This window comes from Echinops telfairi, unplaced genomic scaffold, assembly GCF_000313985.2.
Source record: "Echinops telfairi isolate 266 unplaced genomic scaffold, ASM31398v2 ScPeMD7_9;HRSCAF=40, whole genome shotgun sequence".
Lineage (NCBI taxonomy): Eukaryota > Metazoa > Chordata > Mammalia > Afrosoricida > Tenrecidae > Echinops > Echinops telfairi.
Window position 1 is genome coordinate 4,542,764 of NW_022103906.1, and position 27,420 is coordinate 4,570,183.

At 40.6% G+C, this 27,420-nt stretch overlaps 1 protein-coding gene across 1 annotated transcript in view; it reads left to right on the forward strand.

Moving 5' to 3' along the window:
• Positions 1-706: 706 nt before the first annotated feature.
• MYOM2 (myomesin 2) overlaps positions 707-27,420 on the forward strand; it is a 128,466-nt gene continuing 101,752 nt past the window's right edge. The window contains exons 1-6 of the mRNA XM_004707745.2: positions 707-789; positions 6,659-6,777; positions 8,604-8,756; positions 15,211-15,349; positions 15,493-15,650; positions 18,714-18,806. Of these exons, the coding sequence (XP_004707802.1) occupies positions 6,671-6,777; positions 8,604-8,756; positions 15,211-15,349; positions 15,493-15,650; positions 18,714-18,806 (650 nt within the window). The 5' untranslated portion in view covers positions 707-789; positions 6,659-6,670. The remainder of the gene's footprint in view (positions 790-6,658; positions 6,778-8,603; positions 8,757-15,210; positions 15,350-15,492; positions 15,651-18,713; positions 18,807-27,420) is intronic.

Sequence of the window (27,420 nt, forward strand, 5' to 3'; positions counted from 1 at the left end):
CGTTATGTATTATTTATATTTCAACACACGCTGTGCAAAAATACGGGCATGCTGGAATTATCTGTGCTGTTTAGATATAGTGTATGCCTGTGGTAATAACTATAAATAAGGTGCAACTTGCCGACTAGGCATAGTTCCTCTTTTAGGTATGCAGTTCTTCCTAAATTAACTCTAGAATGAAATCAAGTGAAAACTTGAATAGTTTGGAAATTAACAAAACAAAACATAAAAAACCCTCCAAAATCTACAGACTTCAAACTTTCTTTCATCCATGGCTAAGAGTATTCTTTAATTTTTAGAGAACAATCACTATTAAATGGCAAAAGCGCTTATTGTAATTTAACCCATTATTAAGATTCCTGTGTGAGTGTCAATTTACATGCCTGGGGTCTTATAACTGGAAAGGATAGAGACTACATCTGAGCATTAACATTTAAAACGTAAAATGAGTGGAGGGGAGAGCCAGGTAGAGGTAATACTTGATTTCCTCCCTGCTTTTTCTTGAGTAGCAGAATTGTCATATGAATTCCACTAGGAAAAGAAAAGCTTACTTTGTGATTCAGTGCTGAACCTTTTTATTTTTGATTTTTCTAACATGCCTAGAAGTTTTCTCTCCTTATGCCCTGGCTCAGGCTCTGCCGTGCAGGTACCAGTTTGGGGAGAGGCACGCCCCGATTCTATATATAGCATCTCTCTGGCCATCTCTCTCAGTTGCACTTTCCTCAGCTGGAGTGGGGAGAGCTGGGTGGGGCAGTGCCTCTCCTCTGAGCTATTTTCATTTCTTCCTGGGTAAGTTTCTGTTTTCTTCTTTCCCTTTCTAACTTGTGGCTTTGGGGGGAAGGACTAATAACGCGCAAAAAAGCCATTGACACTCAAATGTCCCAGCTGGACCTTTCTTTTCTGGGTAAAGATTTGACCAGGATACTCCATTATACTCATCATTTCCTACATGGGATAGAAAGGCAAAAGGCACCTGGTTAGTCAGAGGTCTGTATTATCTGATTAGATTTTATGTTCAACTAATATATGTGTTTTATTTTCCATGGTCATGATCATTGTTGTTATAACATTTTAACATCCCTTCGTGTTGCATGCAAAATAAAATGGAATATATTCCTAAGGCCAAAAAAGAAATAAAAAAACATACAATTTAGACTTAAGACAGTACTTTCCAGTTTTTACTTCAAAATTTCAGCTTTCTTATACTTCAAAATTTCTGCTCTTCTTTGTGCTTTTGGATATGCTGTGGGTTTTCAGCTCAGTCCTTCTGCTAGAGCCTGGGTCAAGGTCTGATAGGGCTGCTCTTGACACCATGCCTGCTGGGAGAAGGGAGTGAAGTTGGACGACTCTCCTCAGGAGGCAAAAGAAGGGCAGTCATGAAGGAAGGCGGAGGTTGCTGTGGTTGAAATCCACCAGCTTCCCTGATCTTACTGCTTCATGGCTCCTTACTGAAGAGAAGTAAAACAGGAATCAAAGAGCAAGTGGAATAAAGAAAATTTAAAAGGTGCCATTTAATAAATGGAACTGGATGATTTTGGAGTGAATTTGCATAAAACTAACATCGGGTTAGGCACCTTCTTTTATACAAACATGAGTAAAACTTTTCCATGGATAAACTTTGCACGGAATGAAACATTCTTATAACTGCTGATTTGTTTTACATTCACTGAAGAAAATACATACTTTACATCTCTGGGTTGTTGCCTGGCTGACCTGCCCAGAAAGCTAGACATTACCTCCTTTCTCTCCTTACTTTGACACTGCTAAAGCATTAGGAACGAATGAATCAGATGCCCTACGAAGTACAACAAGTAGGTTTACTCAAGGAGCTTGAACTGCTTGAATAAACTCCTTATTTTCTAAAGACTATATGGGAGGAAGATGTGAGAATTTAGCTGACTTTGAATAGACATCAAAGTTTATTGAATTAATCATTGATAATTATTTAAAATATCATTTTGTGCCCGGTTAGAGCTAATTTTGGAAATAAGGAGTTTGGAAAACTCTTTGGGGAAAGTACTTCACATTGTGATTAAGTTAGAATAAAACCCGTCTTAGGACCCAAGCATTTTGTCACATGGAATGCAGACCAACACTCTAGCAATTAATTCTCTTCTTTTTCCCTAGAACTGCTTTCATTTGGTGTGTTCATTGACTTGGGCACTTTTAGCTGTTCAAATGATGATTTCTTTCATTAAATGGAAGTAAAAGCTCTGTACCTGAAATATTTTCACAAATTCAAATCCTTCTGGGTGACATAAAAGATTGGTTCCAAGTTTTCCTCTCAGGAAGGGATTAGTACTGAGCATGTCACAGACACACAGTGCCTGTACTTGAGGACAGTATTACATTGCATTTTGGTGTCATAATTCCTAAACGTGTCAGGAGCATTCCGTGAGTAGCCTGGGGAGCCAAAAAGAGCCTGAGGCAGGGGTGAGGGGAAAGAGGGTTAGGTTAGTCAGACAATCTGGGTTGGAGCTTTTCTCACTGACTAACCTTGTGACCTTGGCAAATTATTACAGTCTTTGGGGAACTTTAGTTTTATCATCTGTAAAGTCAAAATGCTAATAAGGATAGGATGATACTATATATGAAACTGTGTGAGGTCAAAATATGTTAAAAACAAAACAACACAAACCCCCAAACTAAATTAAAAAACACTCCCCCTCCCCCCAGTGTATTTAGCACACCTCTGACTGACAGGATCTGCTTGATCTCCACCATGGTCAGTGCGTTTGGCAGTTTAGTGCTGACAGTGCTGTGTGGCAGATAGTCATTAAAAAAATAAAACAAAAACACAAACCCTCAAAACAACTCACTGCCATCGAGTCAATTCTGACTCGTAGCAACCCTATATAACAGGTTGAACCACGGCTGTGGGTCTGAGAAGATCAGCCTTTACATGAGTAGAGAGCCTCATCTTTCTTCCACTATAGTCTGGAGCCATGGATTTGCAATGAATTTGCAAGTGAAAATGACCATAGGAGTTAAACCAGAGTCCACAGACTACTTATTATAACCGTAAGGAAGAGTGAAATACAGATGCCAGCAAGATGTCAGATTTCTCTGCTTCTTCTAGCATGTCTGAAGTATGGTCCCACAGACACAAGCAACAAGCAGAGTGACAAGATCCCAGTGCATGGTTTTAGGTAGGAATCCCCTGGTGGGGAGGAGCAGTCGGAGACCTCAGACCACCCTGCCAGTTCCCAGGGCCTCACTGTGCTCACTGAAAACACAAGGGTTGAATTAGATTTCTCCATTCCATGACAGTTTGTGGTTCTCTGACTCACAGGTCATAGATTCAAGAATTTCTATAAGCTATAACATTTGTGAATTCCTTGGTTCTGTGACTCAGGTCATAGATTTGACTCTAGTTGGCTCTTCATTTTGTTATAATAAGTAGTTTGTTGTCTTTGGTTTAATTTCACTGATAAATGCATTGTGATTCCGTGCGTGTAGCTATCTCCCGAACCCCCTCTGTGTCTCCAGGGGTATGTCTCCAAGAATATGCGTTACGTCTCCATCATGTATGGCTTTGAGGAGTTTGCAACAAGCTGGTTTAGGGACAACTGGGGACGCTCTGAAAATCTAAAGGTCACGGAGGGGTAAAGTTACACTCTGCCCTATAGGGTGCTTGTAAGTTGGAATTGACCCGATGGCCGTGAGATTTTCGTTTGCAGAGATGGACGTAGTGTAGTGCGGAATAAAATAAGCAGACTGGTAATGGTGTGAGGCTGGTATATGTGTTTGACATGTGAGTCATGAAAGTCATAAAAGGAAAGTAGAGCTGAGAACACATTTGCACAAATTCCATAGAAGGCATGTATTTGATCCCATGTCTGAAGCAAGGCTGTTTCAGTCTTTGAAATCCTATGGTCCTATGACATATGTTGGCTTCCGTGTGGCAGGAGCTCAAATATATTTTTAGAAGGAAAAATGAGTGGAAACAAGGGTAATTGCAAACATTTCATTACATGGGTAGAGAATAAAATGGGAATAAATTTAGCAAAATGCTCTTTTACCAACATCCTCCAAAGATATCATGGGGGAAAATACTTGCCACTCAGAGGAAGTGGCTGACAGTAAGTGCATGGGCAGAGAAATATGGGAAAGTAGGCACTCGATTCCAGATCCACTTGTCTAATCACTACAAAGGATATGTTCTTCACAAATGAAGTGTTTGGAGACTTCCAGGCCCACACAACCACGTGTCAAATTCAGTCGATGTATTGAGTGTTGATTGTTCTCCTAGCTCGGGGCAGATCATTGAAAACCAGTCCAAGATAATCCAGTCACCGGGTTATAAAGTCGTGAGCAATGATAACCTTCACCAGACAGCTGACATTCAAATGCGAGCGTGGCTCTAATCAAGTTTGGAATAGCTTCTTTAGATATTAAGTGGCACAGTGTCAGCGTTTCATGATGGCTTCTTCTCTTCTGTCACCTAGGCCATTTTTGGACTTGTCCTTTTGCCAAGGGACACAACTTGAAGGTTAACCCAACATAAACACACGTTTATCACAAATACTGCGATATGGAACAACAACCTGGCAAACAGTGCTTGTGAAGGTCACTCAAAGTTTCTGTGCAGCATAATGTCCCAATCTCAGTGCAAATACAAGAGAGGACGTTTTGAAGAGGAAACTCCGGCTCAGGATGATGAAAGATGTCTCGCAATAGCCAGTAACATGGTCAGAGAATGTTGCTGGTCTGCTTTCAATTCAATGAGTTTTCCCCAACACCACACACCTAGACTCTAGTGACAGTCTGGGGCATCCACACTCATGGCCAGGAAGTTTTTTGAAAGATCTACCTTTATGGATTCGTTGAGGAACTCCTTGGATATTTGAAATATTAAAGTGATAGATTTTTAATACACAATTTCCTGTTTACAGAATTCTATTTACTAATAACAATGAAATTATAATAATAAAATAGAAATGACAAATACATGGTGTCTCAGAGTTAGAGAAATTCAGAAACAACCCAAGAGCACATCTTAGTTAGAGTTTGAATTCAGGGCTCTCAGGTGTGAAAGCCAGTACATGTAGCTTTTGTATTATAATGCTGATTTCAAAATTGGGTTCAATGAAGGACATACACTTTTATGTGTTCCACTATATTACATATTTATAATGAATTTATCATTACACTATATAGCACGTGTCAGGTACTCATTATCTCTTGATTGGTTGACTAGGTGATTTTTGAGAGGAAATGTGGGATCAGTTTGTGAGATGAATAGAAAAGATCCAGAAACTGTAGTCTGATGACTTCTGGGTGGGCTAATTCTAGCTATATAGTTTAAGGAATCATCTCTTTTCTTGGCCCTTGTGTTTGGAAGGATCTTCCCAGCTCTTAATTATGTGATTCTAGAAAAGCCTAGTCTGAAAAGTTGATCAAAAAGTATACTTAAAAAGGTATGCTATAAGACTATTTAATCTTATAGCAGAATCATGACATTTTAAACTCAAGGAGCCTCTATTACCATGGTCCTCTGTGTAACTCGTATCCTTGGGGCTGTATAATGGGGCTTTACTTAAGAGCTCCGTCTTTAGAGCAAGCCAGATTATTCTGATTTAAACATAAATCACAAAATGGAGCTCTGTTTGGAGGAGCTCTTTGCTCTTTCCTTTGGGAAATTAATGGTGACAAGGATTCCATATACAGTCTCCATAACTTTCTAGATAGAATCAAATAACAAAATTTGCATTCTAGTAATTTTGGATGAATATGTGAAAGAAATGACTATGTCTAATAGCTTCAGATCTTCCAATTTCCAGAGACAAGGAAGGATCTTAACTGTTTCCGGAGAACTTAATCAAAACTTGATATTTTCTCCTCCAAGCCATGAGGTATTGGTGCTGGACTCAGTCCCAGCTTTCTTGCCCACCCGAACCAAGCATGTCTACAAGTCACCTGTGAGGAATGACTTCAGGATGATGGCCCCGGAAGGAGCCTTGGAGATGAATTTTCCCCTCGATTCCCCCCTTTTGAATAGAGAGATGACTCCGCTTCTCAGAAAGACATCAAAAGCCCTCTGCATGTGGTTTTACACTTTACAGAGTGATTTCTTGTTACAATTTTTCCAGTATCCTGAGAGCCCATATTTTCCAACCTCTTACCTTTGCTCACGGAATGCCCTGCTTTCCATCCCCATCTCAGCCTGGTCAGAGTACTACCCATCTCCAAGGTCACCGGCTTCATGGGACCTTCTCTCGACTGCCCCTTTCTCCTGTCCCATGTGCTCGCTGCCATGTCCCCGAGCGCTCTGGTGCCAGCTCCTTCTCGCCGCTCATTGGCACACATCAAATCTTATATTGTGCTTAAAGAATTTGTTTACTTATCTAATCTCTGTCTTAAGTATTTTATCCCTCTCCCCCACTGCTTTAATATGGCTTTGAATAAACTAGGCATTCTAAAAATTGTAATTGAATTCACATGAACTCAGGTCTATGGGAAGTGAATAGGTTTCTTAACTCCAATCCAATATAATCACCTGTACAGTCTTTTCATCACTTTTTTCTGGAATAGGTTCCCTGAATTGAGTTGATTTTCTCCCTTTGGAAGAATTAGTAGTACTCATGCGAGTCATTGCAAAAGCATGCCTGTAGCTGAGGAGACACTCAGCGATACTTGTGCTCCTCTTTATTTGTAGGAAGCCACAAGGATGTCACTCGTAGCAGTACCTTTCTACCAAAAGAGACACAGACACTTTGACCGGTCATATCGTCACATTCAAACAAGATATCTTCTGGATGAATATGCAGCCAAAAAGTAAGTTGAAATTCATGAAACAGAGTCATAGAGCTTTGATATAGCCCCCAATTTAAAAGCGAGGCACAGCTATCTAGTTTCCTGAAACGGAGAGATCACAAGCGTGGGATGGGGTCTGGAAATAAGATGTGCTCACTGATGCACATCTCCAAATGCTGAGCAGGATGTGGCTCAGGTCCAGGCCTGGCCGAGCACTCAGGGTGGAGAGCTGTGGGCTCTCCTGGCAGAGCCTTACCTCAAATACTGGTTCTAAACCCTTGGATTAGTTAATGAATGCAGGGAGAGTTTAGTAAATGCTGGTTGATTTTACTCTGACTAAAAGACCTTTCAGAGCTCAAATCTAAAGAGTCACCCCCCCAAAAAGGGCAATGAAAAGAAATTCAGTGAGAAAGACTCCAGGTAGGAAAGAAGATGATGAGTTCTAAGGTCAAGGTTGAATGGAAGCCAGTAGTAACAATACTTTTACTGAATTGATAATAAATGTAGTAAAGGTGAACTTATTCACTGCAAAATAGGCTGACATCAAGTCCACATTTCCTTCTGCAAGTGTCTAAGGTACAGTCCTCACAGACCAACCACACATGCTACAATCAAGTCTACCTATGTGGCAGCATATCTATTTTAATTGGATAATTAGAAAGTTGTGCTGGAGAATGAAAGTGATTGCAAAGCTTGGCATTCTCCAGCCACTCTGGTGCCTGCCCATATGTTGTAAACACCCTGTATTTAGCAACACTTTATAGTACTTGTATCTGGTTGCCATTCCTCTTAACAAACAAAGCCAAGCATTCACTGTCTCTCCCAGTAACTTAAAAGGAGTTTCAAATCCCTAAAAATATACAAAGTGGCTTCCAAATATTCATGGAAAAACTCCATGATCATTTCATTTTTAAAGTTGCTCAAATATGATCATCTAGTTAGGCCAAAAAGTCTGTGGAAGCTACCAACTGACCCCTGAAAGAAAATGGCAAGATCCATAGAGAAACTCAGCCTGGAGAGGTGTGGGGGGAGGTCAGATGCGCAGGCATTTCCTCCCCTGAAGGCAATCAGTTGCCAGGCTGCTGTCTCATCCCACCACAGGGGTGGGCCTGCTCCCTGCCTCTGGGGACAATGGACAGGCTCCTGTAGGAGGAGTTTTCACCTTACTGATAATGGTTCCGATGGAGACCCAGAGACCAACCCCTAGACCACCCACTCATTGCTGTGCAATCTATAGTGCAGCTCCTCCCTGTTATGTATGTCTCTACCTGTAATTAGTGGGCTGGCTTGCCCCCAAAAGGTATATAGGTGTGAGTCAGCAATATAGATCTCTCTCTGACTCTGAGCTCCTTGCTGCTTACTCCCTGGTCACTCCCCTCTCCCTTGTTCCCTTAACCTCCTTCCCTTCCCCCTCTCTCCACGTGGACCACTAAGCTGGGCTGAGGTGAGCAATGCTACCATGTAATATCTCTGACTGTATTATTGTAATATCTCTCATGCTCTTGATGACTTTAATATAATACTTATATATCTCAACCATACAATTGTGCATTACTGAATCCGAGTAGTAGTATCAGTGGGTGGGGACTGGCCCCTCACTCCCCCTCGCCACTTTTAATTTAATACTACAGAGGATTCCCACTGAACGGTGGGACAAAGAAGATAAAAAAGAGCCGTGGCTGTGCAGAGAAATAGATTGTGAGTGTGTGTGTGGTGTGTGTTTTTCTGGACTGAGTGTAGAGAAAGCAGATAACGCTGTTTATGATGAGCAATAGATTTTGCTACATTGGTTATTTTATTATTCATATATTTTCGTATGTCTTCTAAATATTTCTATTTCCATAAAGGCGTGCTTCAACGCAGTCATCGAGCCAGAAGTCTTTGACACAGAAGTCATCCTCCCAGAGAGCATCTGGCCAGTGGTCAGTTGGAGGAACAACTTGCAGGCTTTGTGCCAAAAGGGCTTCGGCCGAAGAGGAAGAACATGAAAGGAAAAGAAGGTACTCACTACAAGTTGGCTCTCACAGATTGTACATTCATATTCAATTCATTACGCTGGTGAAACCTTTCCTGAGCTTAACAGAGAGGAACGGTCCTCTGTAGGCCAGAGAGCACGAGCTGAATGTTCAGAGAAACCTGGAGATAGTACTTGCTAGGAATGAAAAAAATAAGGTTTCACTTTTTCTTACTTTCTTATCATGTACATTTATTATTTCATTTGACGCTACTAAGAGCATTTGGAATTTGAACTGCATCCTATTTTGCAGATGGGAACACTAAGGTAAAGGAAGTCATCTATATTGTCCAAGGTTACAGAACTCATCAACGCCAGAGCTGGGATCAATCTTTGGTCTTTGTGACTCTCTTACACCGAACTGAACACCTTCCCTTGAGGAATAACATCATAAGAAGTGGAAGAAAATCGAGATCTAAAAGTTGCATATTCATTTGGAGCGTTCACCCGCAGCCTCTTCACTTATTAGTATTAAAAAGGAAAAAAGTGGTGAAGGGCTGTAGTAGATTCAAGCAAGGTCAACTTCTGAAGAGGGAGCCAGGGTTTTAAACAGTTGTCCATGTGTAAACTAAAGAGTTGTGAAGAGGTTCTATAAATTGTCATACTTTGCATTTCAATGGAGTCAGCTCATGAGGGTAAGATGTCATAGGAATGAGATGGATTAATAAAAATGTCAGTCTTAAAATTATTTCCAGATCACAAAACACAAAACAGGTGGTGGTATTACTTTGATCTTTAACCATATAACATATAATTATACATATTAAATGACTCAGTTAATGGTACTTGTTGTATCTTTCCTTTAATTATCCCTTTTATTTGTAGAAATTTAAGATATCTCTTAAAAATCTTAAAACTCTAAGGGAGATGGAGTACTGTAAATATATTTAATTTTGAAATTTGCGTTATGATTAATTTATTTAATGAAGAAGGGTATAGGTGAAAAGATTAACCCATACTTAGAAAATTTCAAACTTTTAGAGTACCTTGTAAAATAGCTTTAATTACAAAGTCAGGATTTATGTTGTAAAAGAACTACTTCAAATATATACTTTAAAAATCTGCATTCCTATGTATTAGATTGATTTTATATAGATAATGTGTAAGATATAGATTAGTTACATGTAGGCAATACATAAGATTTATATAGATAATGTGTAAGGTATAGATTAGTTACATGTAGGTAATATATAAATTTGGGGGATTTGGAGTGAGAAGACTTGAACATTATCATTTAAAAAATCAATTATATATTGCCCTTGAAAATATTACGTAATCTTCCTATTCCCTAATTTCTCCACTGATAAAATGGGTGAAAGTAAATATTGAATAGAATGGCCCAGGAACATGAAACTGTGGTTAATAACATTTTAGCAAAGATGACTTTTGTGACTTCCATGGTTGTTGGAAATTACCTAAAGTACAATTGTCTACTTTCTTCTGATATTTAATCTAACTCAAAGAAAGTATTTTAATTTTTGATGACTACTTATAATTTTACCGTGCCTCTTAAGCACATTATAAATGTCAGTCACTCTTGTTAAGTGCAAGCGACATCGTTGTGGAAGACGTGAGGGAATCTGCTAGCTCTATACTGAACTCACTGTGCATGCTGTGGCATAGCATATTTTTAGAAACCTCACAATACCTTTTTCCCTCATAACCCACGTGCATATTGTACATGTGAAAGATCTTTTTGAAATGAGAATTTTCTGCCTTTAAAAGTAAATCTAAGTAATAGGAGGTTTTGCTTAGTCGGGCCAGAGTTAATTTCACTTTTATAGCAATGCCAGCTCTGCTCCTATCACGTAGGAGGGCCAAGTATGAATGAATGTGCCCCAGTGTGTACAATGATTTGAGCAGTTAAATGAATTCTGGCTCTTACTATAATAATTCACCACTCATGCTAGCCCTAAGCTTTATGGAAAGCACTTATTTATTCCTAACCTCCCATGGCGGAAATTAGTTTAAAGCATTGGACAAATTGGTCCTTTGAGAAAGATGAAGTTGTGGGTTTGTCAATTTGAGCTACTGCTTTTATCTTCATGTGTAATAAATATTGAAGAGGAACTGGCGTGTTTGGAAGGATGTCAGCATGTCCTTCCAGAAGATATGGCAGATTAGAAATGTCCCTGTGATGTCATTACTTCTGCCCAAGTGAAAATGTCTCTCCCTTAATCATTCAGGCTGCCAATGGGCTTGTCATTGAGAGTAAATGCTTGATGAATTACATAATTCTGTACAAAAGAGTCAGTGTTATGGTTGACTGATTACAAATATGCAGAAATGTATTAAGTAAGAATACTGGGGACTGAAGATTGGGCAGGAGTGGGGTGGGGGCAGATATTTATGACAGAATATTTGCTCAATATTGTAAAATGTTAGGGGATGGTGGTGCTATTAACTTAAGAATAAACCAGAGATTCTGGTAAGCGAAATGGAAAAGGCACACAGAAATTCTAAACGACATCAAGATTGAACTTCTGATCCTCGAAGCTTATCATACGATGCTTCATTTTTTTCATCGCTATGTTTCAGTAAGAATCACTGATAATTTGAAGACTTATTGTCTGCAAAACTTCTTGGGCAGTGTGAGTTTTCGTTTGTTCAACCAACGTTGGCAGAAGTCTGAGACCTGACACTCCTCTAGGTGCTGTGCTCGTAAAGTGGGGACCGAACAGATACTGCCTCCACTCTCTTGGGATCTCGAGCCCAGGAGGAGAGACAGGTTGTAAACCGACATATATTCACATTGGGTGGACAGTATATCAGAGGAGAACAAGGTGCTGGGAAAAGGGGCAGAGTTATATTTTAGATGTGGAATCCAGAGAAGATAACTTGAAGAAGTAAGATTTGTATCGAAACGCAAGAATCAGTAGGGTTAGCTGGGTTGGGAGTTGGGACAATGCCGCAGTAGGCGGAGGGCATGTAGAAAAGACCTGAGGCGGGAAGAAACTGTCTCTCTCCAACAGCTGAAAGAGAGGCAGTATTTGTGAGGCGTGTGAGTGAGGATGAGAGTGGTGTGAAAATGAGGTTGTGTGTTACTTAGAAGTAAAGAAGAAGAGTAAATAAATATTGGGTCGTGTTTTAATTTTTATAGTTTCTCACCTACATTTCTGTATTAAAAAGCTACAGAATTTTCTGAAATTCTGAATTAGGTTTCAGATTTCCCAAATGACTAGCATTATTTTATAGTTTTACATACTGTTCAGTTAGAGAAGTACTAATCAGAAATCAGGGACAGGGTCATGTTGTGAAAGGTGTTAGACCGGGCGCCATGGAACCCAACTTCTTGAATAGGACTTTACACTTAACTGCAGTTATTTTGGGGGCATTTTCCCCAATATCTCTACTAGTCTAAACACACAAGCAAATGAATGAATGAATATATATATCCAACCTATACATATGTCCAGCAACCTCTTCTGTCCCCAAACTAAATTTATACTGCAAACAATTTATTCTTGCACAAACATTTTCCTGCATGTCTCTTTTTCTTCCTATATGCCTGGTAAGAGGGTTTCAAAAAGCTCACAGGAAAAAAATTCCATGATCTTTTAATACCATTTCCCACAAACTTTTTGAAGCCCTCTCTAACCTCACGCAAGCTTCCTGATTCTCACTGCTCACTGACACCTATCTTCCCCAACCCAGTTTAGACGACTGGACACTGTGTTAGTCTGGATGGACTAGAGAAACAAATCTAGGGAGACTCATATATATATGAGTCTTTCATATATATATGAAAGAGCTTATATATATATATATGAAAGAGCTTGTCTGGTTGGACTAGAGAAACAAATCTAGGGAGACATATATATATGAAAGAGCTTTATCCCGGATATCAAAAGATATAGCTTCTGGGGTCTTAAAACCTTGAAGGTAAACAAGTGGCCATCTAGCTCAGAAGGAACAAAACTCACATGGAAGAAGCACACCAGCCTGTGTGATCACGAGGTGTCAAAGGGATCAGGTATCAGGCATCATCAGAACAAAAAATCTTACCATAGTGAATGAGCGGGGGGAATGCGGAGTAGAGATCCAAAGCCCATTTGTAGGCTACTGGAGATCCCCTTGCAGAGGGGTCTTGGGGAGAAGACAAGCCAGTCAGGGTGCAATGTAGCAACGATGAAAAATACAACCTTCCTCTAGTTCCTAAATGCCCCCCACCCCTTTCCCCGCACTATCATGTTCTGAATTCTACCTTGCAAATCTGGCTAGACCAGAGGATGTACACTGGTACAGATAGGAACTGGAAACAGGGAATCCAGGGCGGATGATCCCTTCAGTACCAGTGGTGTGAGTGGTGATACTGGGAGCATAGAGGGAGAGTGGGTTGGAAAGGGGGAACTTATTACAAGGATGTACAAGTGACGTCCTCCCTGGGGGATGGACAACAGAAAAGTGGGTGAAGGGAGACATCGGACAGGACAAGATATGACAAAACAATAATTTATAAATTATCAAGGGTTCATGAGGGAGAGGGGAGCAGGGAGGGAGGGGAAAAAATGAGGACCTGATGCCAAGGGCTTAAGTGGAGAGCAAATGTTTTGAGAACGATGAGGGCAATGAATGTACAAATGTGCTTTACACAATTGATGTATGAATTGCGATGAGTTGTATGAGCCCCTAATAAAATGATTAAAAAAAAAAAAGAAAGAGCTTTAGATCCAAGATCAATTGAATATTGAGAAAACATTCTAGCCCAGTCCAGATCAAGTTCATAAGTCCGATATTAGCCCATATGTCCAATACCAATACATAAAGTTCTCTTCAGAATAATGAAATACATGTAATGATGTGGAATGCTGGAAGATCACAGGACAGTGGGTGGAAAGTCTTGTGGATCCAGTGGTGATAGAAGCATCTCAGTGTTGGCATGGGTCTCCACATTGTTCCTCCAGCTCCAAGGCTCTGGCTGCATCAGCGTAGCTAGCTCCATTAGGCTCATAGTCAGTAATGTTTCACAGCGAGTGAGTGTGTGTCCTGCCTCCAGTGAGCTATTTATCTCCTTAGTGCCTCCAAATGAGGTCATCAAGCGGTGACCTGATTGACAGGCTTGACTCCACCCACAAGTTGACACCAGTTTATGTAACTACCACAGATACTTAACTGGTCCTTACTATGGGCGGGTAATCTGTTAAACAATCTGTAGGCTACAGACATGCCAGGAGTCAATCTTTCTCCCCCAAAGAGTTTATTCTGCTAGGGGGTGAGTGTGAAAGTGGGATAAAATCTATACATAAATTACAATTTGGGGCAGGGATTTTTTTGTTGCTGTCATAAAAGCCGTAAGGGAAGATCAAAGAGCTGTGAAGTTTCAAAGGAAAGTGGATCTTAGCCAGAGCTTCCTGCAGGAGACTGCTTTGAGACGGGCCTGGAAGGAAAGGGGGGATTTTTTCTGAGGCCTGGTCGGCGTCAGCAGAGAGGAAGTGAAATGACAAGAAGCATCCCAACTTTGCTAGTAGATAGGGAATACAAAAGTGGGGAGCATATGAGACTGGGAGAGGGTCACGTGGGCTTTGGGGCCAGGCCTCAGGAGGTGCCGTGTGTGGAGCACAGAGCGTGGGTGTGTCATATTCTGTCAGCACAGCCCTGCCAAGGGGAAGCTTCCATTTTATCCTCTTAATTTTTCTAGGATATAGATTTATTTCTCATTTGTACATGTTAAGTAATTGACTTTACTTCGGTCTTAAATTCAGACTTTTCAGAATAATGAATAATGTTTGTATGTTGCCCAGCAGAAGAAAACTCACTCTTGCGGAAGAGGCTTAGCTAGTTCCTAAACTGGCATAACATATGGCACTGACCCTAGAAGCCCAGCTTCTTAACCATTTTGAATCTCCAACCCCTGAAACCCACCTTTGCCTTCATTTTAGAAATGAAGAGACTAAGTTCTGAAAAGGTCAAGTGCTTTGCTTGCAGCTGTCAGGTCTTTATTAAGCATTTTCATTGTCAGAGTTACCATGTGTGAACATCTGACAAATCCACTTGTAAGGAACCTCAGTTCCTTTTCTTACTTCAGGTCCCGTTTTGCTATGGTTCCTACTTGTCGGTTATAATAGACATGCGAGTCTCTTCCAACACTCAAACACACAGAGACTCTTAGAATAGAACTTGGCCTACTCATAACAACGTTCTAAAACAACGTTTGTGTCTCTAAACTACTCGAATGGAGTATTCTTGCTGATAAAAAGAAATAAGGGCATGCATACCCTAATGAATTTTATTGATGAATCATAGCCATCCTTTACAACTTTTTTAGTGTATGGCATTAAAACTTCACCAAAATGTATGCTTAAAATAAAGACAAAATAATTCTAAATGATATTTTTACAATTTCTCCTTGCACTCCACTTAAGAAAATCCTGGGCAAGAGAAGAGGACTCTAGGGAGTAGGTGCGTGTCACAATAATCATGTAGCTTCTTCGATCGTGCAGGTACCAATCAATGATGGCTTCTTATGGAGAAGCCAAGCGGGAGCGCTTCCTCAGTGAACTGGCTCAGCTAGAAGACAATGTTCACCAGGCACGCTCACTGGCTCAGGAGAGGCTGGACAAATATGCTGTCCAATACATGGTAGGAGAGTCTCTTTTTAGATGTGTGGATTACGTTGCCATTTGTCACCATTAAGCTGATGTGGCTCCATCACTCGGAGCAGCACTTACTTATGAAACATGCTCTTTTCCAACGCTTGGTCTCTTCTCCCATTCTGGTGGCAGGTGGAGGATAAGCAGGCCTGGGAAAGGCATACATTTGAAGAACGCATGAGGAGAGCCCCTGAGATCTTGGTGAGGCTGAGGTCCCATACTGTTTGGGAAAAGATGTCTGTGAAGCTTTGTTTCACTGTCCAAGGATTTCCTACACCGGTGGTACAATGGTCAGTATTTTTCTGCTCTTATGGGCTTTTAGGAACATGGCAGAGCTGGCGCAAAGGTGCACAGAAAGCAAGATGAAAAGGAAGGAGTCATATGCTACATAATGTGTTTAATAGACTGGAGCTCTGGAAACCCTCCATAAGAAGTGTCTTTATACAAAACTCATGACTTATCCACTTAAAATAAGATCCAGGTGCTTTTATGTTAGTGACATTGATTAAACTGTTTTCTTAGGGTTATTTTTTAAATGTAAAAATGAAATGTGTTTCCATGCATAATGGTCATGGAGTTTTCATTTGCACAGTTGCTGTCAAAGGCACTAAGAGTCTATGAGTTTAAACATAAGAAGGCCAATAAGTAGAAGCTTGAACCTCCAAAGTTTTGGACTTAAGTGTTATAGTTAATTGAACTTTGCAATGATTGATTTAAGAATTAAATCTTAAGCTACAAAGGCCCCTTCCATTGTTTATCTGTTGCTAAAATTAAAAGATAATTCTTTCTATATCTGATATATGGAGCAAGTTTATATATACAAATATATGGATCAAGTGTCTTGGTTGCTCCAAAAATGATAAACACATTCTTTACAACTTGAATTGGGACATTCAACAGCAGTTCCTAAAACAAAACAAAACAAAACAAAACAAAAAGTCAACTCTTCGACTATTTATACAGCAGGCTTGGGAGCCTGATAATCTCTTATCTTGATGCCAAGATTCTGTTAGAGGTAGTTGTGGGCCTGCGGTCCTGGGGTGCACCACGGTCCTCTAGTCGGGATTTATGTGTGGTTAGATCCAGTAGAACTCTACTAGATCTCAGCTCCAATATTGCCTGGGGAGCCCTGGTCACTCTGTCAGGTAGTTGTGATAATACTTAACCACCAGGTTGGCTGTTTGAACCCACCAGCCACTCCACAGGAGAAAGATGAGACTTTTTGCTCCTGGAGAGATATATAGTCTTAGAAACCCACAGGGACAGTTTTACTTTGCTCCAGAGCAGTGGATCTCAACCTGTGGGTCGTGACCCCTTTGAGGGTCAAACGACCCTTTCACAGGGGTCACCTGATTAATAACAGTAGGGAAATTACAGTTATGAAGTATCAGCGAAAATAATTTTATGGTTGGGGGGTCACCACAAAATGAGGAGCTGTATTAAAGGGTCGCAGCATCAGGAAAGTGGAGAACCACTGCTCTAGAGGGTAATCATGAGTCAGAATTGACTCAGTAGCAATGAGTTTGGAGTTTTGGTCAATATGGCGTGGATAAGCAAGTATGATCTAACAGTGAGATAGTTTATTATGCCAGTCTGGCTGATAAACACAAGTAGGATTAACTGAAGGGCGGAGAGATAAATGGCTCGGTGAGCCTCGCCTTTCTTGTCTCTTGCTCTTTGATCATCGGACCGATGTGCGGCTGCCTTGTTTGTTCTGTGCCTCAATTTATAGGCTACACTACCTGTGGGATGCCTAACCTGTGGACTCTGTTGCTGTAAGTTAAGGTCCCTTTAAGACATCTCTGGAGCTGGGGACTGGCAGTTGGGACTGGTGGTTAGTTGACAGTTGGTGATCTGCCTTGTGATTGGCTGCTGTGCTGAGATAGCCTCGCTCTCTATATAAATAGAGGGAGATCTGGCAGCAGACTAGACTTGAAGGACTGCTAGTCTCTCACAACTCTCTCTCATGGGAGTTAGTTGCACTGAGCCATTTGTAGTGCTTTATAATTTAACTGTTCATTTCTTGTATTATATATTTATCTGTATATGATTTAACAGTTCATTTCTTGTTATATATCTAATTATCTTTTTAAATAAATATATTTAATTATCAGCAATTTGGTTTTATGTCTCTAGAGAACCCTAACACAAACAGTGATTACATTTTTTAATGATAGAATTATATTTTTTGTTCGAAATGGTCAAATTTCAAGCTATCTTTTGGAGACAACCTGCAATAGGTTGAGGATGGCCCACACAGTCTTTTTTATGCAAGTGTTATTATTTTCTTAAAAAAAAAAAAAGGAAATAATGACAGTGAATCTTTTACTATAATGGTCCCCCTTCTCCAGCCTACTTACTGTGTGGTCTTAATTTGTGCTTTCTATTTTACCTCACTGGGTTCTGATAGTCATTGCATTGGCGACACAGAAGTCACAAGACAAAATTCATGATGAAAGGGTTTATATATATATATATATGTAGATATATATTACTTTTAAATATTAAAGCTAGCAGAGGATGGTTTTGATCCATTGACCCCTGGGTTATGGGCCCAGCACGCTTCCACTGTGCCACTCTGCTACATCATGATGAAAGGGTTTATTAAGAAAGGTAGCAAGTTGTCATGTGAGTGATAAATGCTTAGGCTTGAGTTTTTCATTAGGAGATTTTACAAAGTTCTTTCAGGTCTGCTAATAAATGCCCCAAAGGGTACGCCACTTCACTGTAAGCCTCCACCGCAAGGCATTCAGCTCAAGGTCATGTGCCAGCAAACACAACCCCCTGATCTAAGCGCTGAGAGCCATCCCACTGCAGGAAGCCTCAACCCAAAGATTCCGAGTCCCACACCCATGAGTCAGCAAACCCCACATCCCCACCAGCCTAGAGGCACTGCATTCTGCAAGCCAGCCTCCTGCACAAAAGCACTCAGCTTTACTGGCTCCACAGACTGGTAAATTCATCTATCGATTCCATGCTCTCGCTCCTGGCTCTGCTGCTGTTCCTCTTACGGTGTAGCTGTCTTCTGGATCTTCTGCTTCTCAGAGAGCTCATTTTACACACAGCAGGCGTGTACATCGGGGAATATTGTTCACAATTACTCACACATGAATAATATCAGTATCGTCCCCCACCTTATTACCAGACCCATTCAGGGAAAGGTTGTCTGGTGGGAGTTAGAGACTTTGGCTAGAAATGCCAAGTTAAATAATTCACTGCCCCTGCACCCACCTCAGATGAACAATGTAGTAGTACAGAAATAATAGCATGATAGAGGTACCAATAACAAAGAATGGGAAAAAATAGGAAAAAAATATCTGTTTCTAATGAAATTAAATGTTTCTTTTATTTAGGTATAAAGATGGTAGCTTGATTTGCCAAGCAGGAGAGCCAGGAAAATACCTGATTGAGAGCAAGTATGGTGTGCACACACTGGAGATCAACAGGTAAGGGTGCCCTGCGTGCAGGGTGGCGGACTCTGGAACACCTCATATCAAATAAGTTACATCTGGAACCCCGAATAGGAAATCAAATAATACTAACGAAGAAGGCCAAATGACACCCCGCCTGCTTGAAAAGCGCTTGCCTTTGAGTGGTACTTAGGCAGTAACTGAGTTGGTGCTGGAAGCTGCCCTTTGTTTCTCCTTGTGTGTAAGCCAGAGGAATGCACATCAGTATCTCTTGTCCAGCTTCCCAGTCTGCAAACAACAAGACTAACTAGCTTAAAGAAGGATGAGACTATCTAGGTGTAAAGTCTACAATGAAATCCAAGAAGACCCTATGTACACCTTTTTGGTATTGGGGTTTTATCTTGCTACTTAATCTGAGTAACAATCCCTAAATTCACATTCAAAAAATAAACATAGCTGTCATTATTATTATTGTTTTACTGCGACTTGAGAAAAAATGGCTGTAACTAGAAAAGGAAGAGGTGTACAGTGTCTGTGGTGGTTACTGTATTGCTGTTGTGAGTTGCTGCTGACCCCACACGTGGAGCGGAAGCCTTTGGCTCTTAGGCACTTATCCATCTGAGCCACCCAAGGACTCCTCCTGCATACCTTGCATTTTTCTTCTGCAAACACAACACAGCACAGCACAGCACAACACAACACACACTGGTTTTTAAGTTTAAGATCATGATAATCTTTTTTCTGTTTCTCTGCATATATATTTTTTGTTTGAAAAAATTCACAACATTATATACAATCTACCTTTTAATATTAATAGTCTATTATAGCATTTTCCCATGGCTCAGTTGTTCATTTTCAAAATGAATGTGAGGACTCAATGTGGGATAATTTTAAAATTAAACATTTTTTTCTACCAATCTGAAGACCTGGGTTTGGGATAAGTTTTTAAGTATTCCTGAGATGTTATATTCTTAACTGAAAATAATTACCAAGGGGCAGAAAAAATTGTCTTTTCTGTATGCTTAATAACTTATTGTGACAATCATATAAAAACATGCATATGAAAATCCCAGGGATGAGAGATCATTATATAAACACCTGATAGTTGTGTGTGTGTATGTGTTCATGGGTGAAGTAAATTACATCAAATCCTTTCTAGAAACTCTGAGGGATGCTGGTATAATAAGGAAGAGGCATGTTCAAAAACTGACAATTACTCCATTGTAAAACTGTGACTGTGTCACAATTAGGTTCAGATTATTTAGAGATAGATATATCTATTAGTTTCCAGAGGTGACTTATGCAGCAAATATGACAATACAATTTCTTGACTTCTTTGTTGGGGCCATGGAGTTAAGCCCTCGTTTCTTTTTTTTTTTTGTTGAAATTTTCATTTCCATTGGAAAGTTTTTCTTTTTTTTAAAAACATTTTATTAGGGGCTCATACAACTGTTATCGCAATCCATACACACATCAATTGTGTAAAGCGCATTTGTACATCATTCTCAAAACATTTTCTCTCCACTTAAACTCCTGACATTAGGTCCTCATATTTCCCCTCCCTCCCCGCTTCCCCCTCCCTCATGAGCCCTTGATAGTTTATAAATTGGTGTTTTGTCATATCTTGCCCTGTCCGACGTTTCCCTTCACCCACTTTTTGGTTGTCTGTCCCCCACGGAGGAGGTCACATATAGTTCCTTGTAATCAGTTCCCTCTTTACTACCCATTCTCCCTTTACCCTCCCTGTTTCGCCACTCACACCACTGGTCCTGTAGGGATCATCCGCTCTGGATTCCCTGTATTTTCAGTTCCTATCTGTACCAGTGTACATCCTCTGGTCTAGCCAGACTTGCAAGGTCGAATTCGAGTCATGGTAGTGGGAGCGGGGAGGAAACATTTAGGAACTAGAGGAAAGTTGTATTTCTCATCGTTGTTACATTGCACCCTGACTGGCTCGTCTCCTCCCCGAGACCCCTCTGCAAGGGGATCTCCAGTGGCCTACTAATGGGCTTTGGATCTCCACTCCGCACTCCCCCCATCATTCATTATGGTAAGATTTTTTGTTCTGATGATGCCTTATACCTGATCCCTTCGACACCTCGTGGTTGCATAGGCTGGTGTGCTTCTTCCATGTGGGTTTTGTTGCTTCTGAGCTTGATGGCCACTTGATTACCTTCAAGCCTTTAAGACCCCAGACGCTATACTTTTTGATAGCCGGGCACCATCAGCTTTCTTTGCCACATTTGCTTATGCACCCATTTGTCTTCAGTGATCCATTCGACACCTTGTGATCACACAGGTTGATATGTTGTTCCATGTGAAGCCCTAATTTCTTGATGTCACACACTCCGTATTCCCCTGGATGCTGTCTTCAGACTGGTGTCGAACTTCGCAAATTAGAGTTCCACATGTTAGCAGGGGGGGTTCAACTTTATTGCTTCTTCTGTGTATAATAAGGTAACCAGATTTTAACATTGGTAAAGCGGGACACCATTGATAAAACTCATATCCAGGCAAAATAGCCACATGGCAGCTGAAAACTGTTTACCCTAACTTGTCGTGCATTCTTTCCCAAAATCGGGACTTTTTTAAAACACCGCGGGACGCAGGACAAATTATTAAAAATCGGGACTGTCCTGACAAAAGCGGGACGTCTGGTCACCTTAGTGTGTAAATCCTCACCTTCTGTTTAGTGAATAAAAAAAAGCTTTATCACAAGCCTCTGAGAAATCTGGAAGGCTTTTTACTACTGAAATAATTCCATCTGCACATAATTTAGGACAAGGAATTAAGAGCAAAATTTGTAACTGGATGTTAACTTATTTTCCTTATAGTCTGAGGCACTCTAGAAAAATTTGAGGCCCAAGTCTTTAGGTCACACTCTTTATTAAGTTTATTTATTCTGCTCTTTTTCTTGATAACCTACCACGTATTAGTCACTATTCCAGACACTTGGGGTGCATCAGTGGCCAAGACAAAATTTCTGATCTGCAAGGCTGTAACTTTTAACATAAGATGGTGAACCATACTTACATTACAAAGGTGAATTATTTAGAAAGTCAGATGATGTTGAGTGCTGGGTATGGATGAAGGGTGGAGAGTCTTAGGTGTGGTGGTAGGGGAAGTTGTGGCTTTAAATAGGGTGGCTGGTTAGACCTTCATTGAGAAGATGTCACGTGAGCAAGACTTGAAGGAGATGGAAAATTTGGATATAGAGCTATAAAGGAGTGGCAAGAGTATCTCACTCAGAGGGGACAGCTAGGACATAGGCTCCAGGGGGGTGCACATCCACACTTACGAGAAAGAGTATGAATGTCAGTTCAGCTGGAGGAGGCTAGTGGAAGTGGTAGCTAGGGGTCAGAGAGCTAGAGGTCAGTGTAGGTAATCAAGATCCCATAGGCTATTCGTCCTCAATCTGTGGGTTGTGACCCTTTTGAGGGTCAAATAACCCTTTCACAGGGGTTGCCCGATTCAAAGCAGTAGCAAAATTACAGTTATGAAGTAGCAACATAATTTTATGGTTGGGGGGGTCACCACAACATGAGGAACTATATTAAAGGGTCATGGCATTAGGAAGGTTGAGAACCACTGTCCTAGGCCATTGCAAGTATACTGGCTTTTACTTTAAGGGCAGGGAGGCACTGTAAGGACTTAATGAGCTCTGGTGGTGTAGGAGCTGAGGCATTTGGCTTCTACACTTTCAAGAAGAGAGATGAGGCTGTCTGCTTCTGGAAAAACTTATGTTTTCAGAATTTCCAGGGAGCCATTCTACACTGTTTTATATGTGTGCTCTGAGTCGGCAGTGGGGACAGGGTGTTAAGGATAGGAGTGAATTAGCTGACATACATTTTTGAAAGGACCACTGATTATGAATAGACTGCAAGAGAAGGGGCTGCGTCTGATTAGGCAGTTATTCCAAACAGATGATGTGGCTTCGATCCGAGTGGAGCAGGAGAGGTAGTGAGCTATGCTTGGATTATGAGCAGAGACTCATTAAGATCTGTGTGTGGGCTGCATGTGGGGGGCCAGTGAAACATAAAGGCCGCCTCTAGAAGGTGAGGCTCATGCATCAGGATGGCCATGGGGGAAGCAGGGTGAGTCTCGCTAACGAGCTCATGCAGAGGATGGGAGGCTTTTTCATTTGTGTACAGTTCTTTTGAAAATATTAAAAACATTTTTGTCTCTGAAATTTTGGTAGACAATAAGCATAATATACAGAAAAAGAACCATTATCATCATTTTGAAGAGGACTTTTTTTTTTTTTTTTTAGTTTCAGGATTGCTTATTTTCTGATATAAGGCAGTTTTTCCCATTGTTGAGGATTAAGCAGGTCAGTTTGAGTTACAAATTAATTTGGTCTCCAGATTTATCTTAATAATTATTTTCCAAAGGAGATTATTTCCCTTCCTCATGTATAGAAAATGATTATATCCACTCTTGTCAACTATCAAATGTTCTTTTGGGATAATATAGACTCAGAATGAAGTACACTAAGAAAGCAGATTTATAAGACCCCACAATGTCATGGCCAGATGACATCTAAGGTGCCTTTGATGTACTAGATTTTGCACAAACATGCAAATAATAAAGGAAATTGCCAGGACTAATTTTTTTCTCAGCATTTTAATCCATACTGAAAGCTTAAAAAAACAAATGAAAGATTAATGTTCTCCAGAAAAAAGAGCAATGGGGAAGCCCGCAAATTAAGCTCATCTCAGCTGTTCATACCAAACTGCTGAGCTCCACATCATCTGATCTGTGGCCATTTGGGGGATGAGGAATGTGCTGGCTTCCCTCGTCTTGACTGGCATGGGAATGAGCTTTCCTTCTGTTACACGACTGGCATTTCTTCCTACGAATCTTCTTTGGCTGCTACAGCCGAGTTCTTCAAGTGCCAGAAGGGCAGCTCACCCTTTGGGACTGTCTGAATACAAAGTGGTAATCAACACTATTTCACATGCTCATAAGATTTTCTCTTGGGACTCATAATACAACTTTTACTCTTCAAAAAAAAAAATAATTTTTATATTGTTCTCATATTTTTGCAAAGGTGTTTACAATAGTCAATCTTGTGTTTTATTAGTCACACCACCACTTTGTATTCTCCCCCCCCCCAACTGCCTTGTAGAATGAATTTAGGACTAAACTTTTAATATTTATGTATATAAAATTTAGTTGCTCAAATTCTGATTTGAGTTTATTTAAAATCTAATGTTAAATCCTCTTATAATTTGAGAACATTGGGCCTTGTCTACCCATAACAAATTTGTCTCTTAAACTTTTTTCTGTTTGTCTGTAAAATAGACAATCTTCTTGGTTTCTTCCATGAAGTTGTTTTGGGGGCAATTCAAATGGAAATGTTGGGATGCTACTGTGCCCCATGGAAGTCTGTCAAATTTGAGACCAAGGAAAACTCTTTCTGTCTATTCTGGGAACTTGTCCAAACAGAAAAATAAACCCTTTGCCTCTTAATCAGTTGCTTGCAAGTTCTTACAGCCTGAAGTGAAGGCTAGAATTAGATTTTGTGGGCTGGCCGAATGCATTGGGAGGGGGAGAGAGAGATGAGAAAGGAGAGAAAAAACAGAGTCCTGTTGGGGGCAAACTGCTCAGCCTCAAAATGAGCTGTGGACAGAGTTGTCGTTTAGGCAAAGTCTTTTCAGTGGATGCCAAGCTTTTCCTCTCCATCTACATAGTGTCTGTGTTTATTGCTGTCCACAAGCGTCGGTGTTTCTTAATCGTTCTCAACTAAGAGTAGTCTACGAGCCAATCCCAGGACAGGCAGACAGACAAGCACACTCTTGCAGTCCAGAGGATTCTGAGTAGAATGAGTCCCTAAGGGTATGTGGGTTAAAATATTTATGGAAAAAGATCCCTAGGCCTTTCTTCCATGACATCAGCACGGGAGTTTCATGCCTCCAACTTTAGGTGCGAAGTCAGCAGTTTGTGCCATCCCAACGCCTCTACTATGGCCAATGGTTTACCAAGTTTTAGTCTTCAGCCTTGATAGATGGATTATATTTATTTATAAAAATATATGCTCATATATATATATATATATATCTAGGTTCAAATATATTTTATATAGTATAATACAAAGGAAGTGTAAAATGAATGAGAAGTTTAATTTTTGGGGGGGTTTCTATTCAGTGAATTATTTTGTATTCTCTCAGCTTAGTGAACCCTATGGTGGAGATCATTTAGTAAATGAGTGGGTCTAGATATTTTTTGTGTTTATGGGCTTCATTCACTAAAGGAAAGCGGGGACCATTTTTTTCTTTCTTTTTAAAAAAAATCATTTTCGAGTCAGTTCACTTAAGAATATACAAGAAAAGTTTGTGTATCATTGTAGAAGGTTAATGTATTCTAACTCTCAATGGTTGAGAGATCTGACACTTGACTGTACTTCTCTCCCACTGCAAAGATTCTTTCCTCTGATCCCACTCTCTCCTGCCAAGTTTCCCACAGCCATTGACTCTGTCCTGACTCATAGTGACCTGCTGGGGGTTGAATAGAACTGCTTTCTCGGGTTTCCAAAGTTGTAAATCTTTTCTGGAGCAGAAAGCCTCACCTTTCTCTTCTAGCGCTGCTGGTGGGTTTGAACTGCTGACCTTGCAGTTAGCATTCTAATGTATAACCTAGATGCCACCAGGACTCCTTTTACAGCTACTTAGTAAGTGCTAATTGGTTGCTTGACAAAATAATCAGTGCTAACGTGTTAGGTAGCTTGCCCCCACCTCCTCCTTGCCAGGCCTTAATGCCTTAAGTCAATGGAAAAACAAACCTGAAAACTTGTGCCCTGGCTTGGAAGACTTGTGCTGCTGATTTCTCCTTTTCTCCTAGGACAAATAACTTCCAGTCATTCTATTATAAGCTTTAATTTTTTTGTCTGCCAAGGTGTAGTGAAATAGAAATTGCAGTTCTTAAATTGTTTAGACTCTATTTTGCAATACATAATATGGACAAGAAGGAGGCCTTTGTGCAGGATTATCCTTTTTAAATTTTGGTTTACGATTTTCACTAATAGATTTTAATTAATAATATATAAAGTTAATATAATTCTTTGACATAAGAGTTTTAAGATATATTTATTTAATCATCAAAGTCACCAATAAATGTCTTTTAATAGCTTAAAATGTATGCTATTTGTTTATTAGTCAACTAATGAGGATTATCAGGCTATTCCAACGAACACATAGATTTAGAATTTGTTAATGATGGTTATAGTCTTACAATCTAAATCGCAGAAATCAACTTTTTTTAAATCCTGAATTTTATACTGATTGTATAATATTGAAAAAAAAATCATGATTTATAAAGATAAGTAGTTGCAAATGGAAGCATTAAATTTTACCTTGAAATTTCCATACATTATTCAGTTAAACAGAGATGGTAAAAGAAATCTTACCTGAGGGGAAAAAAAAAGGGATATGTGATAGGGGAATAGGGCACTGACCACTCAAGGGAAGGGGAAGGGTATTGTTTGTGTCTCCACAGGGAAAGAGGGACCAGATTTAAAGCCAGTGCCAGACGAATGCAGCTTGTTGGCAAGGAGTGGGGAGCTAGTGGAGGGGCCTGAGGGCTCGGCCCCCATGCCAGCTAGGTGGACAACAGCCCCTCCCCCCAGAAGAAGCTACTTGAGAGGACTGCAATGAAGCTGCAGCTAGGGGAGAGGGGCATGTCTGATCAAAGCAAATGGGAGCATTTGGGGAGGAAAAGAGAGTGGAGCACATCCTGACTCACCAGGCCTGGAGGATGACATCCCCGCTCTGAACAGCCTGTGGACAGAGTGGACAATATGGCTGATCCCACCACAAGACACGCCATCCCTTGATGGCCCTGGGCTCTAAGGGGGACAACGCTCGAGGACTCAGTGTTGGGACTGGCCCAGACTGACCCTGAGACACCGAGGCAAACCACAAAAAGTGTGCAGCAAAGCAACCATGGGAGCAGAGCAGAAAGCCCCCGAGGGAGTTCAAAGGACAGACTTGGGGGCCAGAGCATGGTACCCCATCGATCCTGACTGAAGGACACGCCTAGAGATCAAAAATCAGACCTTGATCTATTTACAGGTTTTTATTTCTGCTTAAATTTTTTTCCTTTTTTCGTTTAATTAACTTATTCTTCTATGGGTAATTTGTTTCCTTTTTTGTTGCCATCGCTGTGCTCTCACTGATTGCCTATCTTGCTATGGCTTGTTTTTTTATGCATATTAGTATCTCTACAGATCTATCTAGATAAGATAGTCTGGATGAGTAGTCTGGAGGAAAACACAATGGGACCAAAGGTTCTGCGGGGGACACGGGAGAGGGGAAGGCAGGGGTAAGGAGGTGGTGCTGACCAACCCAGGGACAGGGGAGCAACAAGTGATCCAAAATCAGTGGCAAGGAGGGTGCGAGAGGCGTGGTAGGGATTCAGCAAAGGCATTGTAACCGAGAGAAATCCCTGAAACCCAAATGAAGGCTGACCATGAAAGTGGGACAAGAGGACAGTAAAGGGAAATAGAGGCAAGAACTAGGGGACAAAGGGTATGTATAGAGGTTTTAAGACTGGAATGTACATATGTAAATATATTTATATAAGGGTGTGGGGAAACAGATCTACGTGCATATATTTATAGGTTTAGTATTAAGGCAGCAGATGGACACTGGGC